This window comes from Alligator sinensis, unplaced genomic scaffold (assembly GCF_000455745.1).
Source record: "Alligator sinensis unplaced genomic scaffold, ASM45574v1 scaffold337_1, whole genome shotgun sequence".
In the NCBI taxonomy this organism is placed as follows: Eukaryota; Metazoa; Chordata; order Crocodylia; family Alligatoridae; genus Alligator; species Alligator sinensis.
The window spans coordinates 3,120,802-3,132,785 of NW_005841927.1; the positions used below are offsets into that span (position 1 = coordinate 3,120,802).

An 11,984-nucleotide genomic window follows, 5' to 3' on the forward strand; every position below is an offset into this window, starting at 1 on the left:
CTTTTATCTTTCTTTTCCCCCTTTTTCTAGTTTCCAAAAAATAAGCCCTCCGTGAATATCATTGAAGCGTGACAGCCTGCCATCAGCAGAGGGACTCCATTTCCCACTCTCCCTCTCTGCCTCTGAGCCCTGAGGACATGGAAGGTGAAGTATTGTTGGAGTGGTCTGGAAAGAGGCCTGTTGGATGCCAACGTCTGGCATAAAACTCCTTTTCCTCGGTCTGCAAGGACATCCGGAGAGAAAGGACAAACTTGCAAAAAACAAAATCTTCACTGTCTCGGGGGAGAAAAGCTTCTGTGAAACTGATGCCTCCGGTGATCCTACCCAGGACTAACAGCTCACCCAGGCTGTGACAGATCTCCAGTTGCATCCTCCACCCTCCCTCTCCATCTCCCAGAGCAAATCTCCTCTCTTCGGAAACGTACAGGGGTTCATCCCACTTTTGTTCTGTTTTGCTGTCGCCACGTTTCAACAGTGCTGACATGGGCTCAGGCATCACTCGCCACATCTCCGCTTCGGAGTGACAAGGGGAGATGATTTCTCTCTAGATACAAGCAGCAGCGAGGACCTGGGCTGCTGTGAGCTCTGCTCTCGCTCCCTCCCATTCACGTTTGTTGTGTAACCAGTTTTGCAGGTGGGTTTTTAAGGAAAAAAGCAAAATCACAAAAAAAAGGCACCCGACAGTTTCCACCTGGATGATCGGGACTGCTCTCTACTAAGGAAAGAGCTCTTGTCTCCGCTCCTGCTGTCTCTCTTACCCCTCGCACATTGTTACTGGCCTGGGAAAATCAGGGTGGAATCCCAAACGGTGCAGCCCAGCCCAGCCCAGCCCAGCCCAGCAGTGACGAGGGACCGGAAGCTGTTGTCTTGCTCCCAGGATAACTTGAATCCTTTCTCCATGGTGTTTTACAGCTGGGTCTGACTGAATCCACCAACAGCAGGAAAAACGGTCCATTAAAAATGTAGCCAGTTAGCAAAAAAGAAAAAAAGTCATGATAATAATGGTTGCTATGCAAGGTTCCCAGTGGTGACAGGTATCTCATTCATGCTGAAGGGTCTCTGCCTTACAGTGGCTGAGCACCTGATTCTTTAACAAGCTGCTTCTTCATTGGGTCCAGCGCATAGGTCTGGTTCTCCCTCCGTCTCGTCTCCAGGATTCATGGAGACCTTGTATTGCCAGGTATCGGTTAGAGCTACTTCATAGCTTGAGGAAAGCGATAAGAGGAAGGAGGGAGTCTCCTGTCCTTTAATAACCGCTTAACGTTTGCAATGTGACAGGTTCCCTCCAAGTGATGGTGCTTTGGGGGCTGCTGGGTGCAAGGCTGCCAAACGGAAGAGGTTTACTATCTGGGTTTTGCCATCGGGCTTCTGTACTTATTCAGTCACCCCCCAAGGCTGTTCCATACGTGCAGGAGGACGAGAGGGGCTTGTCACTGCCCTGTCAAAGCATGACTTAAATCTCCCGGTCGCAAGCCAACCTGCAGTCAGGTTCAAAAGCTGCTGCAGAGAAACCAGCAGGCAGCTGCTGAGTTTGGACCCCTTCACCTGCCATAGCCATCAGCCTCTCCGAGGCGGTCGATCTGCACAGGTGGTGTGGGGAAGTTTGCACGCAGAAGCTTTTCACAGACAAGCCTATTTCAGAAGGTAGAGGAGCCCCACACAATCCTGTACACTTGATCCTCTGCAGAAAGACACTCCTCCCACCACCTAAACAGTGAGGTCAAGGCCTCTGACACAGCTAGAGCAATAACCACTTTTAATGTACAGTAATAGATTAAAGGCACATGTCATTTCCTTGTAAATACCTGAATATAGCAATGTTTCCTTTTGGTCTGCTGTGGCAAAGTGTATGAAGCGAAAGACAGGGACTTTCTATCTAGATTCCTGGGATTAAGAAGATGGCTAATTTCTCCCTGTCTGGTTTTTAGGGAGCAGTGAAAGTTCAGTAAATGGGGGGTGAAGGGAAGGAAAAAGCTGCAAAACAAGTAGAGCGACAGCTTTGCTTAGGCAGTAGCTTCCTCCAGAAATGTCTCAGTTATCTTATAATAAATGGCAGTCAACATCTATAGCTTGCCTATAAAGGGAGATTTGGGACATATGGTACAGCATGTGCAAAATGATGAAGGAGATGCTCTATCGTAACCTGCGAGCAGCCTGCCAAATGAGCAGACCCTACTCTCCAAGCTGCCTACCGGCATGGAAATTCAGCCTGGGGGGGGTGTTGGCAGGTTCGGGGTTGTTTTAAAGAGATGTTTCAGAAAATTCAGATAACATCCCTGATTTTTTGACAGTAATCATTGTTGTCTCCTGGTGACGGGTTCTGGCTATTTCTATTCCAGCAGCAACCCGCTCACTCACCTTTTGTTAGGCAGAACTAACAGGAGGCAGAGCTGCTTGTTCAGAGTTAAGTATTCGCACGGTGATGTGGCAGGTGGTAAAAGGGTGCATCATTATGTTCCATAACTGCAGGCTTTAAAGGTAAGGAATAATGCTATTAGCGAGAAAAACAAATGCTGGCTGGAAGCAACTTGACTCATAGCAGAGAGGATTTCCAAGCTTTCACAAGCAGTCGACTCTCTTCAGGGATGTTTTTAGGAACTGTACATGAAGGGATGTAATAGGAATATACTTTAGGTAAAGAGGGGAGAGAGAGACAGAGACTTAGGGTAACATTTTCAGATGGGCCTAAGGCTTTGATCCTCAAAGGTATTTAATTGCCTAAATCCATGAGAATTAAGTCTCTAAGTAGCTTTAAGGGTCTAGGCCTAAGTGACTTAGGATTGTAACTCTTCTCTTCTTTCAGTGAGTGTGTGGGTCCTCAGTCACATAGGTGCTTTTCATTAAGGAAAGAGACACTGCTTTCCAAGAAACAAATCGACAAGTGCTGAAAACCGGGTATGACCCAGGACAGAGATGGTCTTCAAGGATGCCCATGTTTTGCTTGACCGCTGATTCTCGGCTATGTGCTGGAGGCCATCACGCTTGGTGAGTGCAAGTTTTACTGAAAAGTGAGAAGCGAGTGGGAGTGCGCTGGTTCGAAAGCATTTCCAGAGAGCCTCAATGAGAACTGATTTTCCACTCAAGGCAAGATCAAAGCACAGCAAACATCCAAGCAGCTCTGCTGATGGCGTGCAGTCACTGACGACTAATTCAGCTGATTTCCAGGAACCAATTAAGCAGAGGCTAGGTGCACAATAAGGAGTAAGAGAGAGAAAACAGGATCCCTGCGCTGGTGTACGTTTAAAGTTAAGCACCACTTGCCTTTATTCATTAAAGCACAATAATCTTGCACCTGTATGCACCAATTTAGCACCAATTTAGTCAATATATTCCTCCCCCACATGCTCTAGTTCAGAGAAACTGAGCCACAGGAGGCGATGTGGAGCAAACAATCCAACTCAGCATGCCCCTCCAATTCAATACACTAATTGCTGTAGCTTTCCTACTCACTTCCCTCTGTACCCTAAGAAATAGCACAAACTCCGTTCCCCTGCTTCTTTGAGAGAAATGAGAACATCAAGTATTTCATCCACTGACAGTTCAATAGCACTGGAGGAGAAAACACCTACACGCTCGAAAGTGTTAGTATAATCTCAGCTGGTAATGGCTTTCTGGAGGAGATGTAAATGGAGAGAAACAGAATGTTAATGCTAGTATTTGCCTAAGACATTAAAGGTTATGCCACTCTAAAGTGTGCATCATAGCCGCACATCCATTTCCAAGATATCAAATATGGCCCTTCATTGATTGAATAGTCAGACATGAGATCCTAACAAGGAAGGAATGAAGATTACCCCATATGTTCAACCAAATGTAATTTCCCAACATTTGCAATAAATCTTACTCTCTCAGTATAATGAGCTATTATTGATTTGCCAATATATAGATCACTGACGGGCAGGCAAACTAACCAAATTTGGTAGATTTCCTAGCGCTTGTTAATGAACTGTTCCGATCAGCAAAGGGACTGTGAAAAAACCGTTTCCTCTACAGATCTGCTCTTGGTTTGTGTTCAGTTATATCTGCCAACCTTATAGATTAATGGAAGCATGTTCCTATTCTTCTTGGGCCTTTTAACCCACACATCTATGGGAGAGCAAGCTGGTGTCTATTCCAGCTTGTGCATCATCATTAATTTTGTTTAACTAAGTTCTAAACGCAGAACTCTTATAATCAGCGACAGAGCCAGGAAAGCCACAGCTTGAATTTCAGATCCCAGATGGAGTCGGCAGAGCTGGCAGCTAGGAGAACCATCTTTTTCCTTGTGAACTGAACACATTTGATGTGGAGCGGTTGAGAGGCAATAATGAGGGAGCCCCACGATGCCATTTTACAATTCTCGACACAAGGAGAAACTCACTTGGCACCACCCATGGCTAAAACGTAACCTATTTATACCGAAGGTGCCCTTTCCTCAGAGGGTGCAGTTGATAGAATAGTTTATGTGCCCCTAAACCAGGGCAGACTAGTCACTGCCAGCAAGGATTACAACGCAATGCTCTTATTACGTCTTAAATTGGAAAAATAGTTCATCCAAGGGCCTGTGTCTTTCTTCATGTGTGTACGGGGCCTTGCAAACTGGACTCCTCCAATCCACACCGAGTCTGCTGGGTTCCGCCATACAAGATGTAAATAGTAATATGGCCCCTAGCTCCATCCCAGTAGTGAACACATCACTTGTCCTGCCATTAAGCATCTCTCTCTCTCTTTCCCCCTCTGCCCTTGCAGTGCCTCTGTAGTTCAGTGCGTATTAATCACTATTATAATGTCAAAGAATAAAATCTTTTGCGATAAGGGTGTCCAAGAATCCTTTCGAATCTTGACAAAAGGCAAAGCTGCCCCACAGAAGCTCTGGTTCGCGGTACAGATGCACAACCATCACAAAGCACAGATACCGAAGGAAGTCCTCTCTTCTCCAGCACAAGGGAGCCAGTCCTAGATGTAGCACATATTGTCTGGACACCACCACCCTGACGAGAGAAAGACTTTGTAGTGTGCTGCTTTTTCACTTTCTCAGCATGGCTAGCTGGCATTAGAATGCCTGCTTTAGAAAAAGGCTAATATAAATACTGTTCTGACTGCTGTGTATAGTTTAATAGCTGCTGCATCAGCGATGTATAAAAACCAAGAGGGCTATAGCATGAAAATCTTTTTATGCACAAATACTGCACCTGAGCATCCAGTGTCTACAGGAACAGCTTGTTTGTGCCCTTCCACCTCTCTACCCCTGCTCTGTCATGCCACAACTGAATGCCAGTGATCATCAATCAGTGGCTGAGACAGGGCTGCAGTGTCTTGGCAGTGCCTTGCCAAACTCAGCCTGACTGCAGCAGCAGCAGCCAACCCAAATAGTCCATCTTGGTCTTTCAGGAAAGAGCAGTGTAGTGTTGGCTTCAGATCCAATAGGACCTCTAACAGAGAGGCTACTGCCCACATCTCCAAGGTACGTGGGCTCTGCGATCAGACTCAAACTACTATGGACCCTACTTTCCAAACTGCCTAAAGCAAAGTTAATTGAAGAGAACCCCTGACCCATCTTTATTACAAGTAAAAGGAGCAGATAAGATTTCCAGACATGGCAACAAACTCCACAGCGCAGGGATCTGCCCAACAGGACCACCCCCAAATAATCCTGCTTCCAGAGATGCACGGCCTATACCTGGAACTCACTGGTTTATAGGATGATAGCACCATTTGTATGGTGGCTAACACTCTCACCAATCCAGTCAGTAGCTGCCAAGTGATATTACCTTCTCAGTCTATGCAAGGCTCCCAACCAGCGGGATTTGCAGTGTTGAAATCACAAGAGATGCTAAATTAGTCCCTGGGACATGTCTTACTGGAGAGATTTTCTAGAGATGCATGATTCAGCTGCTGACATGCCCTTAAAACTGGGCTCACTCCTACCCCAGTATATACCAACCAGTGGAAAATGGACACTTTTTCTAATAGCCTTCCTGGTACAGCATGGTGGCAGTGAGAGTGTTTTATCTTGTTAATAAGTACAGAATATTATCTAGTAATTAGAGTGTGGGGGGGAGGGAAATTAGGTTCTGCTCTTGATGCCACTACCAATCTGCAGTGTGTCCCTGGGCATATCACTTAACCACTCTGTGCCTCACTTGCTGCTCTTATAAAACGGTGACAATTTACCCACCTTTGCAAAGTCCTTAGAGATCCAGCATTGAAAGGTGCTATAGGGGCAGAGTATAGCACAGGAAATACAGATAGAGATCAAAGTGTTAGACCCAGGCTTTGTAACTTTAAATGACATTAGCCAAAACTGTCATGAGATAATCTGATAAAGGGAGACCTTGGGAGCTTAGCCAAATGGTTCTCACTTGTTCAACATTTCATTCTTGTCATTTTTCCTGCCAGCTGCTAGAGTGAATACGGGTTTGAATTTGGCTCAGTGACACTATTATTTCATGTACTACACTCAAATATCATCCCCCGCTGTTTATGGACTGCTTTGTCAAAGCTTCACACACAGCAGTTCGGTGGAACAGTTGTAGAATATGCGCTTAATGGCTCTCTAATACAGTAGAGAAGAAATATTGTTACACACAAAGCTACCACGGACCAGACTGAATTCATAACCAGCAGTTTTCATCCAGCACATCCCATGGCAGTGAAAGCAAGAAAAGTCTAAACACCGATAAATAGACAAAAAATGGTTTAGAGAAGTGGAATAGAAGCGTGCCTGGGTATGAGATAATCTCTTCTGTGAAGAACGTGCCTAAAAGGTGATCTCCGAGATGGATCTCACTGCAGTTACTTTTTTTTTTTTTTGCTTTAAAACATGCGAAATGGTTGACATTTATAGTTTGGGGTTGCACAGTATGTATTATTGTACAGTATGATCAGCCATACCACTATAGAGTTTTATTTCTACTCACTGGGTAAGATGAGAGACACCAGGACAACTGGAGTTTAAGGCAGCCAATACGTGTGTGAGAGAATTTAAACACAATTATAGTTAGGTTGTTCTTTCTCAGGGAAGTTGATTTTTGCTGCTAGGGTACTAAGTTTTTCTTCCCCAGCATATCGAAGATTCAGTTAAGCTGCCAAAACTACAGGGAAACATGGGATGCAACAAGTAAACATGGGATACCGACATGCAGATTTATTCCATCACTGCTGAGACTTACGAATACTACTACGCTTGTTTGTAGGGGAAAGTGGTGGTATGCGATATTCAGCTGGACAGAGGCCCGGCCTTTCACCCCCCTTTGCCATATTAAGACCACAATAGATACGGCAATATGGAATCCGACTGATGATGAGGCACAGAGAGCTGCTCTGCCAGCCATTCCATGTTTGTTTGTTAGGCTTTTTAATGTCCCTGAAGTAGTTTGTATGAGATGACAGGTCACTATAAATTTATATAAATAGTGTATATGAAAGTCAATGTACTGAGTTCAATAAAACAATCTTCACTTTTCAGTCTTTGGTCAGGCTATCAGTGTGTCGTTCACACACAGATTCCTCAGTACCACACAGGGCACAACAAAAACTACTACATACCCTCAGGGGTGCATGTGCACCCCTTGAGAGCACTAGTGCATCCCCTGGCTGGCCACGCTCGCTGCTTAGGTGATGAGCATGGGGTCAAGCAGGAGTGCCAGTGCTCCCTCTCCAAGCACCGGCCAATTGCTGCAGCTGCAGCCACTTCCGGAAGCAGCTGCAGTGATTGGCTGTCGTGGGATGAGATGTAGGGGTCCCCCCTGAGCAGCAAGATCAGCGACAAGGGGAACCCCGCCAGTTGGCAGGACTGGTCACAAGGGGGGCACATGCTCCCCCCAACTAAGGCAGCACCAGTCACCCATGCATATCCTGGACCACTTGGTGAAGCAAGAGTAACAAGACAGCCACGAGCTCCAGACTTCCCCGTTAGGCCATTACGATGGAGAAACCTAAAGCTTCCTTCACGACTGCCTCGAGTTGGTTCACTTGGTTTTCCTTCTACTACCCCAACCTTTATTTAGTCTTCCTAAAGAACCTGCTTTTGCTAGGAGGGCACACTACCTGCACAAGCCCAGTCAACTGTTGATATCATTAAGAAGGATCTCATGGAGAGGAACAGTCAACAGGTTGACAAGCTGTACGCTTGGCAGCTAGGTATGTTCAAAGAGTAATGAGAGTGGAGAAAGGGTGAAGAGACTGCTGGAGGTTGGTTGTAGCCATTTTGGTTGGGTTAGTTTGTTAGGTTATACAAAACTGCATAAGAACTGAGGGATAGATGCATCAGAAGATAGTTAGGTGAAGCCCTCTCGAGACAGAGGCCCTCAGATTCGGGCTATCCAACGGATGGAAGGAGGGGAGAGTTGAGCATTTCAGGGCACCAGGAGAGGAACGCAGGTAGAGAAAGTTTGTTGCTTAGCTGCAATTGCTAGAGTATTAAACAGGACACTAGACTGTGAGAAACGGCAGCAGGGAGGATCTACCAACACAAGAGCACCCACCCACATAGTAACACAAGCGAGACACATTCAAAAAGGTGCAAAATATTTATAACACTATTGACAAAGTGCAAATCTAAACGGAACATTTTACAAAGAAAATGTTAAAAAAAAAAAACCCCCATACAACTACAAATGAAGGGAACAAACACAGAATCAGAGAGACCTGAAGGAAAAAAAAACCCTGAAATAAAGACAAGCAGTTCAACGATTACTTTTAATTAACGACTACGTGAGATGTCACTCCAGGACTCTGCCTAGGTCAAGCATAAGAAGTCATCACCTACAGAGCTGCTTTAAAAATGTAACACTATCCAAAGATTCCCCACGATAAAAGAGCATCATACAGATACTCCCGCTGAAATTTCCCAGCCTTTGAAGAGTCCCCCTTGAACGCAGGTAACCTTTGCCTGTTTTAGCAGCCGTTATTTCATTTCTAAGACAACACTGATAAATTGTACCAGAAGTTACCAGTATGAAAAACAGATCACATTCAGAATTTAACTGAAAAAAAGTCTCCAGACATATGAAGCCCCCAAAATTGGGCTTATTAAAAACAGATCACTAAATAAGCAATCAAAAGGCAGAGGTAAAAAGACAGGACAATTAAAAACAACTACCGGTAACTGCAAGGGGGAAAAAAAAGAAAAGACAGTCCATCAAGTAGGCAGGTCAGTCATTAGAAGAGCCTGTGACAGGGCTACGCTGGAAGTGGTCAGGAATGCTCTGGAAGCGGCGGTAGTTTGCCGAGTTCTTGTTCACCCACTGATTAAGACTGTATTTTTGGGTAGGTTTCTTGGAGAACCGTGGGTAATTTCTGCAAGAACAGAAGGGGGAAGAAAGGAGAACAGAATGAATTAGGGCAGGAAGCACGCACGCAAGCGCTGAAGGAACAGCTACTGGTCTGCAGATACGTCCAAGCCCAGGGGTTTCCAGTTTCCAGACACGCTTCTATTGTTACTGAATTTTAAAAGGGGAAAAAAACCAAACAAACAGTTATCTAATGAATCCCCCTTGGCAAGGAATGGTGGTAAAGTATCCAAAGAATCTCTTCCAGGAGCTTTATCTTTCTCAGATTTCCACAAAAACTGTGCATCTCCATGGTCCGCCAGGGAAGTCTGTAGGTGCCCAGCACGTGACAGTTAAAAAGGAATCGAATTCCCTCTGGAAGTTGCCGTAGCCAGCGAACACATTTTGCCAAAGCTGATAGCATTAAACAAGCAGCTTCAAATCATCTTCCCATGGTGCCTTTAAAAGACCAAATCCACTTGAATCAACTTGCCTGTAACTCGCTCTTAGTGGCTGGAAAACAAAGCTTCCCCACTGCCAGATGCTGCTTTGCCCATTCAGCTCTTCGAAGAAGAGCTGCTGCCGCCTTTTCTTTTTCTTGTTTGTGCGGGGATATCAACAGGGCTCAGGAAATGGTATTTATTAACTGCAAGGACAAATCAGGGGCACAAGGCATTGGTTGGGGGCCCTCCTAGAAAAATACTGACCATATAAAATAGTTATTTAGAAAGAGCACCTGGCTTGCTCACGGTGATTCACATCAACAGCGAGAACCTTCAGTTCTACAGCAGTAGCTCAGCAAGTCTCTAACCAAAACAGGCTTCAAACTGTAACACAAGCTGGGGTTGTCTGCAATCCTGGCAGACTGGTGTCCATATAACAGGTCACCATCACATCACACTCCCATGTCAAAAGGTTCAGAAAGGTTAAGTCCTAACTGGACCACGGTGATGGAGCCATGTCCTCCCCAAGTCAGGGTTACACTGGGAAGTGAAGAATTACTCCCCAGCACTTGGGCTGTCTCTATTCCCATATTTTCTCATATAAAACACACCCCTCCCTCAGCTCTTAAAAAATGTCAGCTGATTTTTCAGCCCAGAACAGAAGCTCCCCTGCTTTGATTCCTGCTCCAAAAATCAACTGCCCAGCAGCAGCAGCAGCATTTCTTTTCAGGCAGCTCAGGGAGTCAGTTGACTTAATGTCTTACTGTTCTTCATTCTACAGGTGTTAATGACCGTCTCTCCTTTTTAATGGTCTTGATGTTCCTCTAATCAAGCCAACTTTTCTTTTGGCTATCTGCTGGTCTCTCTTCCCCTACTTCACAGCCTTGCAGACTCTTTAGCTGTCCCTGCTCCATACAGTTGTCACACTGGAAAAAAATAAAACTTTTTCCTCCCCTCATTCTGCCTTCCCAGAAACAAGATATGTATTTTATTCTGGGAGTGAGGTAAGTGAGCAAATATGGTATTTGGCTTGAAGTTTAATGGCCCAGGTGCCAAGTCTCTCTGATGAGTATTTTACTTTTTTCAGAACAGATATTTAGCATCTGGGAGAACTTCCTTTACAAGCTATAATCATTTCAAAGAAAGAGGTCAGTGATTAGTTCTCAGATCATTGAAATCCTCTGAGGAATTTTTAAGTAAGGAAAGAAAAAAGAAAGAAAGAGGTTCCTGAATAAGACGATCTAATGGGAAATGAAGTAAGAAGAGCTTTCCTCTGGCCCCGTCCCCTTCCCACAAATATGAGTGCCATACCTCATTGTGAGGTCCAATGTATACTTCCAACTTTGGTCATGGTTCCCGTTCTTGCTGGCAATGTTACTCAACAGAGCATACCATTCCTCTAACGTACCTGTAATTCAGCAAATCAAGCAGTTAATGGGAGATCAAGCATGTTACACGGGCTGGATAAAAGCAAAGAATTGTGAACTGACTGCTGATGCTGGTCCTGATTCTCCAGATGGATCTTAAACTAGGAGACAGGTGGCCACAGAGAGTGTAGGCCCATCAGTAGACCCCCTTTTCAGGGACACTTAGGAGACACTTCCCTGGATTGCAGACATCTGCTACCACCACACGTAGGATGTCACTTGTCAGAATGCTCCCCACATAATAGGCTCCTTGCTGCCCTGATGGCCTGCTGCACTGATCCATTAGCATGCTTCTATAATCCAGGTACAGCAAATGTCTTCATTCACAATGATTTAGATCTGAAAAGGAGTTCCCTCTATTGTTACTGATCTCACTGCCAGTGTTATCTAGTGCATACAATAAGCCCCTTCATTAAAGGCAGCTGTTCTACACAGGTCTCCTGCTGTGAATCCTTCCCAAAATGATGCAATGGATGGGTTGGCAAGGTACAACAGTCCCTGTGTCCAGGAAAGAAGCTAGTAGCTCAGACTTTTTCTGCAAAGCTTGTACTTTTGCCCACTCCTCACTTCAGGATCTGGCAGTTCTGGCTGAGATAAGCGCTGTGAGCTCTCTGCTTAAATCTCTCTTTGAATGTTGCTGTCAGGCTTCTGCAAACAATGGGATTTTTTTCCACTTCCTTAATCCCATGACTGCAGTGACATGAGGTGTGGCTCTACATGAGGCTTCTCTCTCCTTTCTACAGGATCTTGCTGTTTCCTGAATGAGTCTCTATGGAGTGGTCCCCTCATCTCCTTTGATGGAGAATCAGTTTTCCATTAACCAAAGGGGTTATCCCCCAAGTCTGAAAGATGACTAACCTCCT

At 45.2% G+C, this 11,984-nt stretch overlaps 2 protein-coding genes across 5 annotated transcripts in view; one reads left to right on the plus strand and one right to left on the minus strand.

The window, feature by feature from the left end:
• The window catches only part of FNDC5 (fibronectin type III domain containing 5), a 33,336-nt gene extending 32,633 nt beyond the window's left edge, over positions 1-703 (plus strand). The window contains exon 7 of the mRNA XM_025198694.1: positions 31-703. Coding sequence (XP_025054479.1) covers positions 31-72 — 42 coding nt within the window. The 3' untranslated portion in view covers positions 73-703. The remainder of the gene's footprint in view (positions 1-30) is intronic.
• Positions 1-11,984, minus strand: part of LOC102368508 (neuron-specific calcium-binding protein hippocalcin) — a 91,423-nt gene that overhangs the window by 67,357 nt on the left and 12,082 nt on the right. The window contains exons 4-5 of one of the 4 annotated variants that reach the window (XM_006019319.3): positions 11,006-11,102; positions 8,323-9,279 (exon numbers count right to left, since the gene is read on the minus strand). The exons of 2 other annotated variants lie outside the window; for them this stretch is intronic. In XM_006019319.3, coding sequence (XP_006019381.1) covers positions 9,135-9,279; positions 11,006-11,102 — 242 coding nt within the window. In that variant the 3' untranslated portion in view covers positions 8,323-9,134. Of the gene's footprint in view, positions 1-8,322; positions 9,280-11,005; positions 11,103-11,984 lie in introns of those variants that run through there. One more of the 4 variants, XM_025198691.1, reaches the window with a different exon arrangement.